At 37.6% G+C, this 20,960-nt stretch overlaps 2 protein-coding genes across 3 annotated transcripts; both read right to left on the bottom strand.

Moving 5' to 3' along the window:
• Positions 1 to 1,198: 1,198 nt before the first annotated feature.
• On the bottom strand, positions 1,199 to 9,987 carry LOC148940456 (uncharacterized). 2 transcript variants are annotated; one of them, XM_089105590.1, is made up of 3 exons: positions 9,865 to 9,987; positions 5,617 to 5,701; positions 1,199 to 1,896 (listed from the first exon to the last, which is right to left on the bottom strand). In XM_089105590.1, the coding sequence occupies exons 1-3, from the start codon at positions 9,880 to 9,882 to the stop codon at positions 1,286 to 1,288; spliced, it is 714 nt and encodes a 237-aa protein (XP_088961716.1). In that variant the 5' UTR covers positions 9,883 to 9,987; the 3' UTR covers positions 1,199 to 1,285. The 2 variants fall into 2 exon arrangements, with proteins under 2 accessions (XP_088961716.1, XP_088961715.1); XM_089105589.1 differs by lacking the exon at positions 1,199 to 1,896 and adding an exon at positions 3,056 to 3,846 and having other exon boundaries at positions 9,865 to 9,932.
• A 2,725-nt stretch (positions 9,988 to 12,712) lies between these two features.
• Positions 12,713 to 15,249, bottom strand: LOC148940457 (uncharacterized). Its single transcript, XM_089104992.1, has 2 exons — positions 15,130 to 15,249; positions 12,713 to 13,813 (listed from the first exon to the last, which is right to left on the bottom strand). The coding sequence occupies exons 1-2, from the start codon at positions 15,247 to 15,249 to the stop codon at positions 12,713 to 12,715; spliced, it is 1,221 nt and encodes a 406-aa protein (XP_088961118.1).
• Positions 15,250 to 20,960: the final 5,711 nt, after the last annotated feature.

Here is a 20,960-nt window from a genome sequence, read left to right on the forward strand (position 1 = left end):
AAGTATTTATTACTATTGAGCCGTATCGCTTGTTTTTTTTTTCATTGTTTTTTTTATTACGTATATGTTATTACCTATGTGGGGGGGGGTTCTCCCCTTAGTCAATACCACGCTCTTTACCTTAAAAGTTAAAAAAAAAATTAATTCACAAACCCCTGAATCACAAAGGCCGTTTAGTTAGAATAGATAGGTCTTTTGAAAGAACTAAAAAAAAACTGTAGCGTAAAGAGCGTGGTATTGACTTGGGGGCGAACCCCCTCATATACGTAATAATTTATGTTCGTTTTAAGTTCTAATGTTGCTTCTTACTTTCAGTTGAAAAAACTTGTTTTTTTAATTTAATTTCTGATCGTTTTTTAAATAATGCTTGGAAATCTGGCGCCAGGTTTACAGAAATGTCCCTTACCCCAAAGAAACATCCTCCACGGAAAGATTCTCCCGAGTAACCCCCTCCTCCATCCCCCTCACCAGAAAAAAAATCCTTCCTGAAAATGTCTGTATACTTCGCAATAACCAATACAATATGTAAGCAATGGGCAAAGTTCATATCTTGCAGCCCTTCCCCTGGAAACTGTGGGGGATTAAGTCATCCTAAAAGACATATTTATTAAATTTTCGACTATGCTGAACAAAATGGCTAGCTCAAAATTTTGATCAGATGACTTTGAGAAAACAATGAGCGTGGGAGGGGTCTAGTTGCCCTCCATCTTTTTTTGGGCAATTAAAAGGGCAATATAAATTTCAATTTCCAGTCCAATGAGCCCTCTCGCGGTTTTCTAGGACCACTGAGTCGATAAGATAGCCCATGGGGAAAAAAAAATAAACACGTCCCCGTGTTCTTTATTATGGCGACAAATACAAAATTACATATTTTTTTAGATAAGAGCTCGAAAACTCTGCTGTAGGGTTCTCTGATACGCTGAATAGGATGGTGTGATTTTGATTAAGGTTCTACAATTTTTAGGGGGTTTTCCCCCCTTTTTCCGAAAATCAGCCAAATTTTATCAGGCGCGTAACTTTTGATGGGTAGGACTAAATTTGATGAAACTTATATATTCGAAATTAACATTAAAATCTGATTCTTTTGATGTATCTATTGGTATCAAAATTCCGTTTTCTACAGTTTCGGTTATCGTTGAGCCGGGTCGCTCCTTACTTACAGTTCGTTACCACGAACTGTTTGATATTTCGATGTGAATCAAGGTATAATTTTATTCTGAAACTTATTAGAAGAATAAACAAAAATAGAATAAATACCCTCACCACTGTTATTAAATTTGTAAATTCATTTATTTATTATATCACCGATTATGTGTCGAATTGTGGACATTTCTTTGCTTGTCCACTTGTGATTGGTATGTCCACTTGTCCACTTGTGGTCATTTCCATGATGTCCTTGATGCCCATGTCCGATAAATGGTATATCTATACAACCTAACAAAAGCTTGCAAGCGGACCAGTGGCCATTCTGTTCTGACAGAAATATAAATCTAAGATTTGGAGCTTGGACTTGACCTTGAAGCCCTGTAATCTGGGATTGGTGATAGACTGCATCTGTCTGGTAGCTTGGGTTAGGTTGGTCCTGTTTAAAGGCGGCCTGGAATTGACCTCGCAAACCTGGGATTTGGGGTTGTTGATAGACTTTAGCTGTCTGGAAGCTAGAATAGTATTTGTCCTGCTCAAAGGTAGTTGGACTTAGTAGGTATGCAGGTTGAGCTCTGAATAAACCCTGACCATACCGGGGTACGTGTGGTGTAAAGAAGTTCTGTTGTTGAGGAAGGCCTCTGAAAAATTGGCTGAGCGTAGGCCTTGTCTGTTTTTGGATTAATAATTGTCTGAAACTATTTTGATTATCGCCATGCTGATCCTTTTGCTCGACTGGTTTATCCCCAACAACTATAAGAAAATACAATTGGAAGAGATATAAAACATTAGAAATGGGTGTGAGGAGGGATAGCTGTGGGTCCCTCTGATATATGAAAAGCTACTATTAAGTATATGCTTTACTTTGAGTTAGTAGGAAAAAATATAGTAACCCTAAAAATATGGAAAGCTGATAATGGTGGAAATGTTGACGATCATAGAGAGAAGACGCGAGGCAGTGTTTGTTATGGGCCGAAGGCCTGAACCTGATTTGATTTTAATATTAATTTTTATTAAAGCATTAGAACTGTTTCAATCGATTACCCTTATGCAAGATAAAAATCAATCGTAGGCATGGAAAAGTGTATCCGCCCTGACAAAAATTACTGGAAGCATTCTTGCTGCACCTGACAGGGATTAAGAAGGGATATTCTAGAGTTTTCTAGTCTTAAAAATGAAACTGTCCTTGGAACTTAAACATACTTATAAAAATTTCACTTTTCCGAATTCTTCACATCCACTCTCCGTTTTTGAATCATTTGCTTTTCAGAACTAACTAGATTTTTCTTCCTATCTAATCTGTAGATAGGTTAGTCTTTGACCATCATTTTATGTAAAGAAAAAAAACTATCCTGTTTTATCTAGAATGTTCTTAACTGCAAATAGCCAAGATGTTTTTTTCCACTACGAAAGAAGCTCTTTATGTTGCCTTGTGTAACCTATAGTAACCTTGCGTAGCTTTAAGTAGCTAGGTTCTACCATACCCCAATCGTTAAAAACTAGCCTATCATGACCAATTATACAATGCATATCTATCCAGACAGGTTAGTTGTTCATTGTGATGCATACACCTAGGTTTTAGCTCTGAAGTGTTGTGCTTGTTCGTTGGAAAGCATTGTTCCTAAGGAGCGTTTTCACCTCTCCTTGGGGGGCTTGTTGTATTGAACTAGTGGTCACAAAAATTGAAAACCAGTTGTAGTTTTACATCACATGACCTAGCTTCATGCCTAGGAAGCATTTTTGAATAATCAAGTTAAATAATTCAAACTATGTAATATTTGAGAATAATTTCTTAAAATCTACACAGAAATAGATAGAGCTCTCTATCATCAAAACCAAAGAAGAAAAAAAACCTAAGAAATAAAAGTAAAATACAAACTCTAGATGCCCATGGCCTAGTAGTATAAACATATAACATGAAAAAAATTGTAATTTTATTCCAAATTTATTAAAATTAGGATAAATAGAATAAATACCCTCCTCTCCATTGTTAATAATTTATTAGCTGCTATAGATATCTTCCAATTATGTATTGTACATCAGCCACATCTTGACTTGTCCACTTATCTTGGACATGTCCATCTGTCCATTTGTTTTTGATGTGTCCACTTGTCCACTTATCTTTGACGTGTCCACTTGTCCACTTATGGTCATGTCCATGATGTTCTTGATGACCATGATGTTCGTGATGACCATGATGTTCATTATGACCATGTCCAAAAAATGGTATGTCTACGCAACCCAAAAGAAGCTTGCATGCGGACCAGTGGCCATTTTGTTCTGACAGAAATATAAATCTGGAACTCGCAGCTGGGACTTGACCTTGCAACCCGGTGATTTGGGGCTGTTGATATACCTTATCTGTCTGGTAGCTTGGGCTGTACTGGTCCAGCATAAGGGCAGCTGGAACTGGACGGTTTATTCCTGTGATTTTGGGCTGTTGATAATTCTTAGCTGCCTGGAAGCTTTGGATGTATTGGTTTTGCTCCAAGGGAGCTGGATTGAGAAGATATGCGGGCTGAAATCTAAACGGTCTCTGATCATATTGGGAAGCTTCTGGTATGAAGAAGTTCTGTTGTTGAGGCATGCCTCTGAAAAATTGGCTTAGTGTCGGTAATGCCTGTTTTTTTATTAATAGTTTTCCAAGACCGTTTTGATTTTCGTCTTGCTGATCTTCTTGCTCGACTGCACTGTCACCAACAACTACATAAAAAAAAATACAGTTGGAGAGGATACCAAAAATATAAAAGGTTAAGAAAGGGATGAATACATCACCCTCTGAAGTATGAAAATTATATTAAAAATGCATATTATTCCGTAATTTAACAAGAAAAAGTCATTTAGTAGATGCATCCCTCGGGATTCTTTTGATTGACTCAGAAAGTACGAAAAATCCAAAAAGAGGAACTTTTGGCCTCCGGAGGTGTGTTACGTGAGGCAATATTTGTTTACGTTAAAGGATGAAACCTACAATCAGCGAAGACTGTTTTAAATATGTATATGCGTGCACACACATACATACACACTAGCGTCCATGCGCGGCCATGTACACAAACACACCCACGCATACATGCACATATATACTACACACATCCATACTATTGTATGCACTTGGCAAATGATTACGTTTCGTGGGCTTTTTAATGGCCATGGGCAGGCTTGGGTGTCAGTTCTGGTGTTCAGCCCTCGTTACCTTTATCCCTTGCAAGTGGATCCCGTCGTTTTAATGAGAATTGTACGAATTTATCCTTTATACTTTGACGCTGCAAATATTTCTAATGAAATTTATGCTCAGCAAAGAGGATGTAAGCTACCTTCCCGCATCTGTATTCTTGTAGTTCTTTTATTTCCTCTAATGCTCATGTAAGTCGCCCGTTTCTCCAAGTCGGACAAGTTTCGAGCCCTCTTCCTAGTTTTCATCCCTTTCCCCCTCTAAAAAAATCCTTGCACCTGCTTTTCATTCCCTATTTCATCTAAATTCACTGTGGACTTATTTGAGATAGATTCAAAAAAGTTACAATCGCTTTCTCCTCCCAAAGACAAAACATGAAAGAGAAAACAGAGTAAAGACAGGGAGATTGACATAAATGAGTCAAATTTTCAATGTAAAGGCTTCTCCACGCGTGAAATCTCGGGTCTTGCTTTTTTAGGTTTTCAAATTGAAAGACTGAAAAAAAACCTTGTATCTACTTTTGGTACTAATTGTACTTAGTTGAATTTGAATTTACTAAAGTGAAAATGTTAACAGCAGAATAGCCAAGGCTCAGGGTGTTTCTTCACCGTTAACAAAAGTTTGGAAGAATAGGAAGATAAGTCTGCGAACCAAGATTAGTATATTGGGAGCTACAGTGGGGACAGTGGTCAAATATGATACTGAGGCATGGGCAGTCCGAAAAATGGAGGAAAATTTGCTAGATGTTTTCCAAAGAAACTACCCACGAATTGTTTTGGGTGCCCTTCTGAATGGCCGTATTTCAAACAGTAGCCTGTACGGAAATTGTGGTTTAATCCCGCTTTCTAGGGCTATAATGAGAGAGAGGCTGAGAAAGCTAGGGCACGTTCTGCGGATAAAGGATGGCAGATTGGCAAGGATTGTCCATTTCGTACAACCGTTTAGGGCTAAACGGAGAGCAGGTCGTCCGTGGTTGGGGTGGGAGGATGTCGCAAAGAAAGATTTAAGGGAAATGGGAACTTCCTTGGAGGGTGTAAAGAGGGAGGCTTTGAATAGATTAGGATGGAGGAGGAGCGTTTTTAATTATAAATTAAATTTTCATAAATAAAATTTGTCCTTAAAAAGGAAGTACTTTCTGGAATAGTCAACTCCTTATTATTGATTGAAGAAAGGGTCGTAAAAAAATAGAATAAAAAAAAATTAGAAAAAGGCCATGTTATCAAAAGAGGTCAAAAGCAAAAAAAAAATCATCAAAACAACTGTAACGAAAAAGCTCAAAATGGTCAAGAAAAAAGAAGTACCTTCAGGTACAGTTTCCTCTCCACGGTTTTTGTACTCAGGTTGCAGAGCCAAAGATGCTCCTAATATCCAAACGAAAACTGCTACCTAAAAGAAAAAAACAGCTAACAATGTTTGAAAACATTTTTAATATAAGTTATGGATAATATCATAGGCAGCGGAATAGCGCTGCCTGAGTAAGAAGCTAAGTGGGCTCTGTACAATATTAATTATTTTCTTTATTCAAGGCACTTCGTATGGAAAAAGTCTTTACAGAAACTTCTGAAGTGTCTCACTCGATTGGAAATCGAAAGTTCTAGTCAAGAGTCACTTTCAAGAGTCAAAAGCGACTGAAGGGCAACCAGTTACCCTCCCACGTCCCTTTTTCTCCAAGGACCTTCGACCAAAATTTTGGTATAACCGTTTTGTTTAGCATTATTGAAAGGTTCAACCCTCCCCAGAACCTTTGGGGCAAGTGCTATCAGCTATACAATTCACCCATTGTTTATATATATATGCCTAGTTATATTTATCTCAAAAGGGGACAATGTCTGATCCTTGGTATCCAAAGGACCTAGTACATTCAGGTGATGCTTTCGAAAAATGTTGAAGGGAGTGTTCAACTATATAAATACACAATATATGCGTGCAGGCTGTCAAAACGGCGTTGGTTGAACTAAATCAAAATAAACTATGTGCTTACAGGTTGTCAAAAGGACGTTTCAGTAATATCTTAGGGACGTCTTGGAGTGTTAAGTTGAAACTTTCAGGGCATGAAGGGAAAGCTCAACTGACCAAAAGGCAATATGTGCATATTACTACTACTACTCCTACCACTACTATTGCGACTACTTCTACTCAGGATAAGGGTTGAAATTTAAGGGAATATTTAGTGGGAAATTGAACTAAATCAAAACGAACTATGTGCTTACAGGTTGTGAAAAGGACGTTTCAGCGTTAGGAACGGCTTAGAGTGTTAAGTTGAAACTTTCACGGTATGATGAGGGGAAAGTTCAGCTGACCAAGAGGCAATATGTGCATATTATTCCTGCTAATACTCCTACCCCTACTACTGTGACACCTGCTACTATTTTTCGGGCTAAGGGCTAAAATTTAAAGGAATATTTAGTGGGAAGTTGAACTAAATCAAAACACACTATGCGCATGGTCGTCAAAGGTCGTCAAAGGGGTGTATCAGTAATGTCTTAGGAACTGCTTAGAGTATTAAGTTTAAGCTTGCAGTGCGTGTTGTTGGGGATGTTGAACTAACCAAAAGGCAGTATTTACCACTATTACTGCTGCTATTACTACTGCTACCACTTCTAGTACTGCCACTTCTGCTGCTGCTACTACTGCTAATAAAGCTAAGAGCATAAAGTTTCCAAATTAAATCAAAAACTTAAATTAAATAGTGATAAAAATGGAAATTTTACTTTAAATTGGACACGTTTTTAATACTATAAAAGAAGACTTAAAATTGAGAACAAGAAAGGAACAAGATCAACTGTTCAAAAGATACGAAACTATTTCAATATCTTTCTGTGCGGGTATACATTTTGGAGTAAATACTGAAATATAACAGAGTTATGGCACTTGGGGAAAATATTTCGATGTTTTTCTGCTAATAACTATTGACATATGAATTTAAAATATGAATTTCACATATTTGGAATCTTCATTGAAAAAAGATTCTATCGATTGTATATATTCACCTGAAAAGTTGTTTTAGTGTATGAGTTTCTACTGGCAAAGGGTTCTATTTAATCATCGCTCAATACCCCAGACGCTTTGACCCAGAGCACATTGAGCGTCAAAACCCTATCGCTACTCAGTTCAAATCGTAAAAATTTGTCGAAATGAGTTACTGCCATGGGTATGGTAGAGGGTAATCTGATATTTGATTCTCCTTGAAACTATGAACTCAGACTTGTAACTATTTCACATAAAGTTCGGCTACCTTACTATAATTTTCAAATCAAATCCTTCCTCCATCTGTTTTAGAGTGTCTTGACTTTCATGAAAAGGCTTTGAGAGATAGTTTGGGAAATTAAGAGTTTTCATATTGATTACATTTTTCATATTGATTACATAATGATGACTATTCATATTGATTACATTTGAAAATGCATAGAAAAATGCCCTTTCGACTTCTTTTAAAGAAATTCGGGCAGACTAACGACTAGCTGCGTATCTCATCCACCGTAGGATTTGGTACAGGCAATTGTACAATAAAAAAAAATTCCAATCAATTCCAACTTTAACTTTGAATCTGGTTTAAAAAGATAGGATTAAATCAAAAAATTAGGGTTAAAAAATTGGCTCTTTATTAAGCAAAATATTTGCTTATTAAGAAAATACCCCCCCCCCCATCAAAAAATACTATCCCTCCCGCGGAAAATACCACCCCATCGAAAAATACCCCCGTTAAATACCTCCCCCCTCGAAAATAGCACCTACAGCTGGTTGGTCTTGAATCACTTTCGACTTATAAAAAAGGACTAACTCTCAATTTCTGACGTAATGAGGACCCTCCGAAGTTTCTGTGACCATGAGGCGGAGGTTAGGATGAGAAAGGGGCAGTTCTTCTCCCATACGGAATAAATTGTGCTCATATTGGGTTTAGTGTTACTCTTTACTTTCATAATCACAGCGCAGACCAGAAATGGTCCCAGAAATCAAGAGTGATTAAATATCAATTTCACATTTTGTATGTGTTTTTAACAAATTTTGTACCCCCTCCCCCCAAAAAATAAACACTCGAAACAAAAGTCTTGGATACTGCCCTGGGGATTATATATCAATTTTTTACCTCCATCCTCTCCTCGTCTCTCCCTTAGAGCTTATTCTGTATTTATCAGAAGGCTCAATGAGAGTTGGAAAGTTTTGGCAATAAAATGTACCCTTTGAGGCATCTCCTGAAAAGTGTGAAATTAATATTTAATCCGTCTTAATTTCTGGTAACATATCTGGTCTGTACTGTTATTAGGAAAGTAAAGAGTAACATTTAACCCCGAAATGAGCAGAATTTATTCCCTATAGAAGGGGGAGTGCCCCTTCCTTATCCCCACCTCCGCCTCATAGTCGTAGAAACTTCGGAGGATGCTCATTAGATCGGAAACTGAGAGTTCTGGTCCTTTTTTATAAGTTGAAAATTAACGGAGACCAGCCAATTTGTTGGGGGGGGGGGTAGGCATTCCAAGTGGGTTATTTTCCGGGGTGGGAGCAATCACCTAGCCCAATGTTTTTTAGGGTACGGTGCATTCAAGGAAGAAAAAGAATAAAACACACTCCATGAATTTAAATTCAGCATTTTCAATGGGTTATTTTATTTCTCTTTTTTTGGTATGTAATCCTATTTTTTTTTTTTTTTTTTTTTTTTTTTTTTTTTTTTTTTTTACTTGTTGAAACATTGATCTACAGTAAATATTTGGAAGTTAAAAGTAATTTGAAGCTTTCTGAAGCATAATAGTGCAGTTCAATTACGGAAACGATGCAAAAAAAAAAATAGAAATTATTTTTGTGGGTTTTGTATGTGGCTTAACAACTTTCCAATGCAAATGCTATTATCATGGTCTACATCAGAGACGTACACAGGAGGGGGCCTCATCAACCCTGAAATACTAAATTACATTTGATTTTTGGGCATTTCGTATTTAAATTACCTGTGTGTTTTTTTGTTTTTTTTTGGGCCTCCTCCCCAAAAATTCCTGGGTGCATGCTTGAGCTAAATACAAAACACTCTCCAAAGTTGAGAAGCCTACTAATAAATTTGAAGAAACAATGGATTTTTGAAAAAATAATTGAATATTTTTAAGTTTTTTCTTACAGACCATAAGTTTTTCCATACAAAATAGAATTTTTACGAAGGAAGCCAAGGAAGTCAATATTTGGTAAGCACGTTCAAGCTAGGGGTTCTAAGTCAAAAGGCATACATCTTAAATGAATGGCTTCAACTTAAGTTACTTTATTTATCCAAAGGGAGTTACTAAGCTCCCTTTGAAATACTCCCTTTATTAACTCCCTGGATTTTGAAAAATTTATAACAGTGTCATTCACTTAAATGCGGGGGGAGGGGCAATGATTTTTTTCGATTTTTTTATGAAGTTACAAAAAAGTTTGTTTTTCAACATCTAGTGGGGCTATTTTTTTCAATTAAAATTTAAAGAAATAATGTTTCAAATCTTGCGAGGATAAATGCCCCCACCGCCTTCTAAATGATGCTCCTAAATATTTATTTTGGAAAACTAAAAATATAAAAAGCTACTACGAACCGATTTCATCTTCTGCATGTTTTCCCCAAAAAGTCAATTCTAACACTGAACAAACGGTACAACGATTTTCTATTATAGCATGGAATCAGGTCTTTGGTGACCCAATATCGAGCTCGCTGGAGCTGGCTTTCTCATAAGGGTATTTTTCCATTCTGTTTATAAAGTTCAGTTTGGTTTCCCGCCAACAATTTGATCCTGTGTAGGTTATTTTTTCTAAAGCCTTAAATACTGAAATATTGAAAGCATTAAATATCTTGAAATGTAATATAATTAAACCAGTAGCATCAATTCACAAAAATTTTATGGGTGGTGGGGGATGTAAAGTTTTTGCTTGTTTTTTTTTTTAAACAAAGATTCAGAAAAGGATATTTTCCAAAACCTAGGGGGGAGGCAGTGGTGTTTGTTTTGCTTTTTCTTAATGAGAGTACCAAGAAAAGGTATTTTGAAAACCTAAGAAGGATCCCCCCCCCACAATTGGAGACCTTAAAATAAATATAGTTGAAGCAAATGTGCTTGCGAAATTTTAGGATTTTAGCGAGTTAAACTTTTAATCACACTTTTCTGGGGTTATAGAATTAAATATTGCTACTAATAAGATATATTGATTGCTTTTTTTTGGCAAATATTGCTCTTTCTATGTAAATGCAGTTTAACTGATGGGGCAGCAGTCCCTCTTGCATATAAGATAATGTCTACTCAATTTAAGATTTAATGTTGCTCTTTACTTTCACTCGACAGCATCCATTGATTTTAAATTTGAAATATGCTAGTTTCGAACATGTATTCTCCTACGCTCTCTTTTTTTTTGGCGTAATGTTTAGCATTGTAGGGGGACGTTTCCTTAAATCCTTAGAATCCAAGAGAAAGCCGTGTCCAGAAACATAGATACTAAATTGTTCGGGAGAAGAAAAGCTATCGGAGTACTCAAACTTAAAATATTTCGGGAGTAAATAAGATAAAACTACTCAATGATATGGATAACATTGGATGTCATTGGATGACTGTAATATGGATGGCCATATTATCCTAATACTACTCCTACTACTGCTAACAACTAACAGTGGCACCAATCCACCTGAGGCCAACACAGCTACACATGCTCGTCCTCCATCCCAATCTATTCAAAGCCTCCCTCTTTACACCCTCCCAGACATCTCCCATTTCCTTTAAATCTTCCTTTATGACATCCTCCCACCCCAGATGAGGACGACCTGCTTTCCGTTTAGCTCTAGACAGTTGACCGAAAAGGACAATCTTCGGCAATCTGTCATCCTTCATCCGCAGAACGTGCCCTAGCCAATTTAACCTTTCTTTCAATACATCCCTAGAAAGCGGGACTGAACCACACTTTTCGTACAGCCTACTGTTTGAAATACAGTCAGTCAGCCGGGTACCCAGAACGATCCGTAGGCAATTTCTCAGGAAAACTTCTAGCAAATCATCATCCGTTTTTCGGAGCGCCAATGCTTCAGGGTCATATTTGACTACTGTCATCACCGTAGCTTCCAATATTCTAGCCTGGGTTTGCAGACTTATATTCCTATTATTGCAAACTTTTTTAACTGTGAAAAACTCACTGAGCTTTAGCTATTTTACTTTTAACATCTTCACTGCTCCCACTGTCTTTACTAATAATACTACCAAGGTAAGTAAAGCTGCCCACCTGATTAGTCTTTTTGTTACCCAGTGCCACCTTTTCATCTTCACTTATTCCTAGCCCTAGTGACTTAGTCTTCTTAACATTAATTTTCAAACCTATTCTAGCACCCTGAACTCACAAATCCTCTAAAAGTTCATTCATTTTTCTCAGTTTGATCATCAGCATAATCTAAGTCCATGAGATTTTTTCTTCCCCATTTGATTCCGTGGTCTTTCATTGTCTTTCCCTGTGCCCCTTAAGACAAAGTCTATCAAAATGATCCATATAAAGGAGAATACAACACAAACCTGCTTAACTCCTGATTTAAAACAAAACATAGACATAGACATATTTTATTAAACTTACTCTTTTTAGCGCTAAAAGCACTAATACCGACGGTTTCTACAAATACGACAAAGTTAAATAACAAATACGACAACAAAAAATGAATAAAACCATATTACTTTACTTAGGATTTGTTGGCCATATCTGTAATAAAAAGGGGGAAAAGGAATGCTGGTAGCGAGTCGTACGGCATGTCACTGGGTTGAGCTTTTTTCGTCTCCGGGTACGGGACGTAAGGGGGGCTAGCGGGTGCTGAATGGTCCTGTGTTTGCTGATAGGGAATAGAAATGGGCCGAACTGGCAAATCTGTCTCTGATGGCTGTTAAAAAGCGACTCGAGGCCAAGAACCTTAAGTGCATTGTCGTACACAGTGAAGGCCTGGCCCAGCATAATCTTACAAGTCCGAACTCGGACAGCTTTGATATCTTGACACATCCCAGCACTTAACTGTACACTAGGGCCCCACTCTGCGCACCAATAGTCAATGATGTGTAGGATATAAGTAATGAAGGAAAGCTTTATGGAATTCTCACTCAACCTGAATCGCTTCATGGTAATCATTGACTGCAGCGCTGCATACCCTTTTCGCACAAGTTCACTTACGTGGTTGTTGAACTTGTAATCAACGGAGAAAACTAGTCACAGAATTTTCGCACTGCCAACTTTTTAAACAAGGTAGGGGACTCCTGAAAGTCCGATTTAAGAGGTTTGAAACGCAACACCTTACACTTCTGCTCCTTGCGGGTAAGGCTAGCCTGTTCGCATTCATTCTGAAAAACCGAGGGTAGACTAGGATCAAAAAGGGGGATCGCTGATTGGCCTTCTAGTAGGTTTTTGAGTAAAAATGACAGATCATCAACGAATTTATATCTGTCCTTGAAAGTACGCAGGATAGAAGTTAATTACAGCGAAGAAAATAATTCCGGCTAGTTTAGTGCAATGAGGGGCACCGCAAGTGATTGGGAGAAATGCATAATTTGAATTGTCTTCGCTAAGAGCGAAAACACATAGCCCCCGCTGGGAACGAAAATCAGTGACTAGACGTAGCAAGCCACTTTTGGCGCCCTTTTCAATTAAGTTATTTAGAGCGATAAGGTGTTTGATTAGATTGAAGGCTTTTCTGTTACCAGCGAGGCCCAAGTCTACGAAGCTTTTCCCTTTCTCGAGCCACGATAGAATTTCGTCATACAGACGCACTGAGTACACTGACGTATTGGAGCCGCTGAGGCATCCGTACTGGAAAGGGTCTATATTTGATTCTATATCACTCATAAGCCGTCTTGCAACGGTGGTCTTTGTTACCTTGACAATGCAGGGAGTCAGCAAGATAGACTTTAAGCCATCTCTTGACCTGGGTGGAGATATCGTAGGGATCACTTTGATGTAGGATTTTTTCCAGGGGTCAGAAAATTTGCCAAGTGTTATGCAAAAGTTGATGATACTAGCGAGAGGGATAGCAAGGAAGGGTGCAAATTCACGAAGGAGACGCACTGGGATTTCTCCAGGATATGAGGATCTACGAGGTTTGAGCTTCAGTAGTTCAGTGCACACTTGACGGGGCTCAACTGACGGCCGTTGTTCACAAGGTGCACTAGTGTCAAGGACTGCAGCTAGTTCCTCTTGTGAGAAATTCGGGTAAGTGGTGCAAATACCAGCAAAAATACCATTAACCTCAGTAGCTGTCACGTAAGTGTCGTCCTCTTCCAGGATTTTTAAGTGAAGATCACGGGTTTTACCTGTTAACCTTTTCCCTGAGTCATGCAATTTTTTGTTGTTACTGAATAGGGTAGGATCAACATGGTTAGATGCGTAAGTTCTTCTGGCTGTGCGACAAAGAGCAACGACTTTGTTGCGCAATCGGGCATCATGCGACTGGCCCCGCTGTTTGATAATGGCTTTAATCCCAGGTGTGATCCACGGTCGGTCAGTATAAGATCTATAGACTATTTTTGTTGGAAAGTCCTCCTATTTTTCGTAACCAGCTACTAACCAGCTGCTAACCTCATTTCATACCTTAACCGCAGTATCTCTCAGTCTAAAAAGTATCATATTACTAAATAATTTGCTACCTACTGAGACCAGACTAATTCCTCGATAATTACCACACTGACTCTTATTACTTTTCTTATGCAGTGGTTAAATTAAGGTTTTACTAAAATCATTAGGTACTTCCCCTTTTTCATAAATCATATTCATAATCTTCAGTAACTTTTTCTAAACTCAGAGCCACCATATTTGAAAAATTCATTTACCACATTATCAGCACCTGGAGCCTTATTATTTTTTAATCCTTTTAGTACTGTCCCTAATTCTTCCTCACAACATAGATATTCTTTCATGTCCAAGGTGTCATAAACTTTTTCATTTACCTCTATATCTTTTCCTGCAACTCAATCTCGGTTTAGTACATTCTCAAAATGTTCTGCCCATCTCTCTTTAGCTCTTTCCTTATCACTAATTGTGGACCCCTTCCTATTTTTAACTGGGACAAGTCCAGATTGACTAATGATATGGATGAAGCCATATCATTATATGATGGGTAAACAAAGAACAGTCCCTAACAATAGTAACTAAAACTCCCAAGACCAACAGTTCTACAGCAACAAACAAATACACGAATCTGCTTTCTGGAATGATAAAAAAAACTAAAGTTAATTGGCTTAAAGCTATCAATCAAAACTTATTAGCTTAAGAAAATTTACACGAGGCTATAAAAGGACTCCCATCGGAGAGCGTGGCTTTCCTTTATTGCAGACAGATTTTTAGGATTTAATATTCAAATGTTTTTCATACGCATAATTGCACAGGGAGTAGGGGATACTCCAACAACCTCAACATTTAGAAAATGGTATATTAACTGGATATTTCATCCGTGTATATAAAGTTTTGGGTAGTTGCGCACCATCTTGTAAGGGGTTGTGGTTGAACCATTTTCTCGGAGGGAGGGTGGGTGAAGCATTAAAAGCTTAAATCCTGAACATCAACTTTTAGGCTTTTGACATTTTTATGAGTGAAAAACAACTCTCTGTTCATAAAAAAAAAATGCAAATTCCATATTTTTCTTGAGAATAATAATCTGAAATGTGTGTTTACTTGTTGTTTGCTTTTTAGGGGTGGACTCAGAATGTTGAGAGAGGGTTCATTCAAACGGAAAAGTTCGAGTTCTTTTTCTGTAACGGGTTTCAGGCCCAGTAAGGTGCAGTTTTAGGCAATTTTCTGCTACAATTCGGAGACAATTAAGCACTTTAAATTTATCAACAGTCTTCTGTAAGATTTCTCACTTTCTGAGGTTCAAGGTTCACATCGGGTTCAAGGAGGAACTCATTCGATGTTTCTACCGGGGAGGAGTTTCCTGAAGTCTTAGAAAGCACATTGAACGCCCAAATTGTCCTAGTTTTCATGGAAAGCTCTGTAGATCAACAAGAAAGATGGAATTACCCCATAAGCCTTCTGCACGTGAAGGAACATTTGAAAACTGAGTGTATCAAGGGAGCTTAGCTCCCTTCTTATTTGGGAGAGATTTTTAGCGTGAAAGATTTAGGGATATTCTCATGTACTTAACTACACAGATATGGGAAAGGACTGTGGGTGTATTACCAGCATTGATATTTTGAAAATGAGATGGTTAATTTGATACTTGATTCAAATTGCAAAATTGCATAATTGCAACTCAACATTTAAGGAGCAGGTCAGATGGTCATTTGCAGGGGAGAGGGGAAGCCTAAAGCCACAATGAGTGCATTTTAAAGTCAGATTTTTGAATTGGATAAAATAACGACAACCTTGAATCATGGTTGGCCCCTTAGAGGCAACCTTTTAAAAAACGAGCCCTATCTCGTAGGTACCGAAATTGAAAAACCTGTTTTAAAGAAAAATATCAAGTGAGATGGTGCAACTGCCCCCCCTCCCTAATATATTTATAGGATGATTTCTGCTACTTGGGCGTTTTTAAACTTACGTTTTATCTTCATTTCGAGGCACTTTTCTTTTATTTGCGAAAAAAAACCTAGACAGGCTAAAACTTTTGGATGGAAACCAGACTTGACTTGAATAACAGGACGGAAAAAATACCCTTTCTGAAAAGGCAACTCTCGTGAACTTTGCAAGGTGTCACTGAAGACCTGCTTCGCATATTATAACATCACTGTAATAGAAAATCATTTTATTATATTTTCAGTGTTGTTACTAACTTCAATGAAAAATATACTGAAAGTAAAATTGGTTCGTAAGGCCTTTTTCTACTACTGTTTTTCCAACGCAAATATTTTGAATAATAAATTTTTGCTCACATCTGAACTAGATCATTATTTTATGACGTAATAAATGATAGTGAAAATTTTTAACCCCCCCCCCCCCCCTCCGCATTCTAAAGAGTTCACACCAGAAATTAATATTTTCCTTGTCAAATAATTTTCGAGGGGAGCATACAAGGTTGATACTTCTTAAACTGAGATCTATATTTAGCACATACGACTTCAGATCAAAAGCCCTTATAGACGGTCTCGGGTAAAAACAGGGGCACATTACAGTTTTGACAAACTGTTTGTCGTGCATAACTTTAGACCGAAATCACTTAGCTTATAGATTGGCTCATCTCAAACAAAAGACATAAAAATGAGTAAGATTTTTCTTTAAAAGATGGATTTATTTTAATTGCTTTTATTTATTTTGTTGATCAGGATATATTCATCGAAATTTATTCTGATCATTTCTATACATCCTTTATTTCAGAATTTACCTACAAATTGAGACCAGCCAATATCATGGTAATTGGCAGTAGGCAGAGAACGATTAGTAGCATTAGTAGAGAATCTCTAAAAACAGGTTCCTGTTTTTCTAAAAACAGGTTTCTCTAAAAAAAGGTTTCTAAAAACAGGTTTCAGCAAAGGCACCTATTGAGGAGGGATGCGGATAGCAATCGCCCCGTAGATTTCCAAATAACTTTTCAGTATTTTCATTGACTTGACTTTCTTGACTTAAAACTCTTGCTCGGCAGCGTCGCCAGGGTAGAGGGAACCAGACGTCAGCGCCGTTAGTCGTCTCCTGAGTGGCCTGTTTTGGGAGAGGGTAGGAGCTTCATTGGGGTCAATGCCCCACGCTGTGAGTCGATCGCGGATGATATACGCCCATCTCATGCGTGGTATTTTCATTAAAATATTGAAAAAGTGCTCCCCATCCACTTTTAATTAGGAAAATACTCTCTAATAATCTGTAGCCGTTATTTTTGTTGGATAAACGGTCTATAATTGTGCTTCATTTTTATACTGCATTTATGTTCAGAGACAAATTGTGCACGTCAATATGGCCTCTGAGACTGGAAGACTATATAGAAACTCTTTTAATACTACTCAGGATTTTACAGACAAAATGAGACCGAAACATATCATGGTAATTGGCAGTAATTGGTCATCCCCAGGGTTGCCACCAGCCGAAGAAAAATAAATCCATTGCAAGCACTGTTGTCAAAGGTCCAAAAAAATTGGTGCCAAAGGTGCCAAAATTCTAGAATGTTTTATTTTCCTCGGTGTAATCTCATTTGTTACTTAAAAAGGGCACTTTCAGTGTTCACTCAAAAGAATCCTCTTTTAGTAATCTAGTGCTATGGAATATGGAAGGTCGCATGCGAGATCATCCTTATCTGGTAAAGTAGAAAATTTCACATCATGTCGATAGTGATTTTATGTTCTCATACATGTTGAATCTAATTACGTAATTTCCAAGAAAACCGCACCATCTTTGGGGGACTTCAGTTATTATCTTTATGTGTTCTAATTATTATGTGTTAAATGCTTTCGATGTGCATCTCTAATACTATAGTATATTTAAACTTTGTTTAAATAATAGCCTTTTTTATGCATGCGTTTAATAAAAACATAGTTTTTTTTAGAGATTCGGTTTGTATTGATAGGAGGTGCTCTTTGTTTACCGTTTATTGCTGCGAACTGTTTTATCCAAGACATTCAAATTGATTATTTGTATAATATTTTTTCGGGAATGATAATCATCCCTGAAAAAAAAGGCTCTTCCAAATATCTGTCAGGTGGGGGGGGGGGTCTGGAACGCCAAAAATTGAGAATAATATCATCAAATCCATCGTTTTCAAGGTGAGTTCTTTAAACTAATCATTTTTTGAGAACATCTCCTATGGACGCTGGCATGGATGCCAAGGGGTCAATGCTGCCCATGATAAAAAAAAAGTAAAATAATGTATATAAATAGGGAAATGGGAATTGCCCCCCTTCAAATTTTGAAAAAAAAAATACTAGCAGCACTTGCCTCCTGGAAATTCCCTCCTGGTAATTTTCTTGGTGGTAACCATGGCGTTCCCTCCTCTCTATATTTTTTTTTCTTCAATTAGAAGGGACCTATCACCCAGCAACACTAATATTATAAAGTTAATTCAAAAAATTACTAATACTGAAGGGATATTTAAGATAAACTTCTACCTGTTCCCCACTATAAACCTCCTTTTCTATTTATCTGAAATTCTCTCACTGGAAAACAAGAAAACTTTGAAAAATGTATATAAGGGAAAATGAGAACTATTCCCATTTAAATCTTGGTAAAAACAAGGCTTCTGATAGTACTTGCACCCTCCACCTTGAAAATTTCCTGATGGTGCTCCTAATTTTTCTCCACGCCACTCCCTTTTGTGCCGGAACATATGAGTATAATCGTTTATGTTATACAGAAAAAAATTCTACAATAAGAGGCGAGCTGCTAGCCCGAAGCACTCATATTGAAGGATTAGTCCAAAAATATTTCTAGGAACGAAGAGAGATTAGAGATAGCTTTCTACCCCTTCCCCCCTCTATACATCCTAATATGTCTATTTGAAGACTCACAGATAGTTTGAAAAATTGGGCATGAAAATGTGCTTTTTTGAGGCTTTAGGCACACTCCCCTTCCCCACCTACACAAAAATCTACCGGCCCTGATCTCTAATAGCTGATGCGAAAGTATGCATCACAGTGCACGATTTTATCGAACTTCAAATTGATCAACAAGTTGATGAAACTTTAAAATAACCGTTTATGTTAACCGTTCATTTTGTATGACTATTTGCATATTTGCAGGATTTATTGCACCATCAAGCGACATTACTGCCGCTGAAACTGGGATTCTCAACACATTGTTTTTCAATAGTACTTCAAGTTGATTTGTGGTCTCGGAAGTCGAATCGACTTCAAGTCGATTTGCGGTCTTTCATCGATATATTTTTTCCCTCTTTGGGTTAAAACTGGTTTTTGCACCGCAACTGGACTAAGGCGCCACTTTTCTGGGTCACAATCTATTTTCCTACTTAAAAAGGGCACAAAACCTTTTTCAAAATTGGGAACAGTTTCTCAGGCTCGCAACTTTTGATAGGTCTCTTAAAACTTATTTAAATTATATTTTTGGAATCACCGTATGAAGCTACTTTTTATAATGCATATATTGTAACTACTTTTTTTAAAGCTTAGGCTACTATTAGCACAAGTTGCTCCTTACTTACAGTATGTTACGACGCACTGTTTAATTAATCATCTCTCTGTCCATGAAAAGGGAAAATATATATTTTTTTTAGATGGACTGTCACGGATGCCGTTTTAGTCCAGTAAAAATAGCTCATAACAGAGCCTAACCTCAAACAAATTGCAGCAAAAAATAATTTTACATCAAAAAATGCAGAAAAATCAAAGAATAGCCTACTAATAGCGTGTCGAAAACCACCCCTGGGAAAAACCATCGAAGGGGAAAAACAGGAGACCCAGGGGACATTTCGCAAAATCCAGAAGTGTTCGGATTGATTCAAGTCAAGATGATTTCCGATGTAATTTTTAACGTAGAAGCCAAATCTTGCATCAGAATCTCGATTACTCTGCCCCCTGAACATTTGTGAGGGGGAAAAGGGGGGAAGAAGGGGAGATTTTTGTTTTTCAGGTCATTGCGATGTTAAGATGCGACCATACTGCTAGCAGGATGATATAGGCCTGGCATCAACAAGTTAGCATTCGGCATGACACCTAGCGACGAGTTCTTTGGACTGACATCTAGTGTCTCTTCAGTGACTGAATTTCCCAAAATGTAACGCGCTGAATACTCAAAATAGGTGAGTTTTCTTGTGAATATTTGGTCATTTTTGTTCCGAATCTTCAAGAATGTTAGTCATTTTTTGTTTATCTTGTACCATTGAGAATTCTTTCACTTTTAAGTGACTACTATACTCAGTTTTATGACATTTTATCTCTATTTTTACCAATGCCATCTTGCGGCTCCTGGAACCGAATCTTAATGCTTGAAATGATCAATCCGTGGAAACTGTGTTAGGTACCTCACTGACAACAGTTCACTATGTACGTTCAATTTGTAGTTCAATTACAGTTTTCTACAAGAAGAGGACAAATCTCGTGAATTTCTTTGCTCCGTACCTCCCTAATTATCCAACTAAAAATTTTCACAAACAATGTGCAATCTGTTTTCAGAGCGAAGGAGATGAGAACAGTCTCTCTACGCTCGGAAGCAAAGTTGCCGTCACAACTAATACTGCCAGTAAAGAAAGAGGTGATTCTGTCGAAGTTAACCCCGGTGACAAGGCTCATGCTCACTGCCGAAGAGACTTCAGTAACCAGAGAAGAATTTCTAGTCTTAAACGTTGCAATGAAAGTGATTCAGCAAGTAATCAAGAAAGTAACAGTAGATCCTTACGTTCGGCAAGTTCTTTATTCGCATTCGACAAAGACTGTCTGTTTTGTGCGACCCCTGTCATTGCTGATCCGCGTCATCCAGGCTATTCGCCATCCCAGACTGTTAGAACAGACACATTTCAAGCCAGTATTAGACTTCTGTTTTCACAAAGACAAGACAAATGGTCGACCAGCATTTTGGGAAGTTTAAATGCAGCTACTGCTGATCTCCACGCAGTTGATGCTATCTATCACACAGTTTGTTCAGTGAACTTCCGGACCGGAAAAAACTTTCCTCAGCACTTTTCAAAATTAGGTCGTGAACCTGCAGTAAAGAAATGTAAAAATGGCATACCTTCTTACGAGGTTCGAAAAAAGTGTCTAACAAAGCTGCAAACTTCTTTGTCGGTCTGGACGATGTGCAGGTTATGCTGACCGATATTTCG

This window comes from Artemia sp. Qi Xiang Cuo, chromosome 19 (assembly GCF_049724085.1).
Source record: "Artemia sp. Qi Xiang Cuo chromosome 19, ASM4972408v1, whole genome shotgun sequence".
Classification (NCBI taxonomy): Eukaryota; Metazoa; Arthropoda; class Branchiopoda; order Anostraca; family Artemiidae; genus Artemia; species Artemia sp. Qi Xiang Cuo.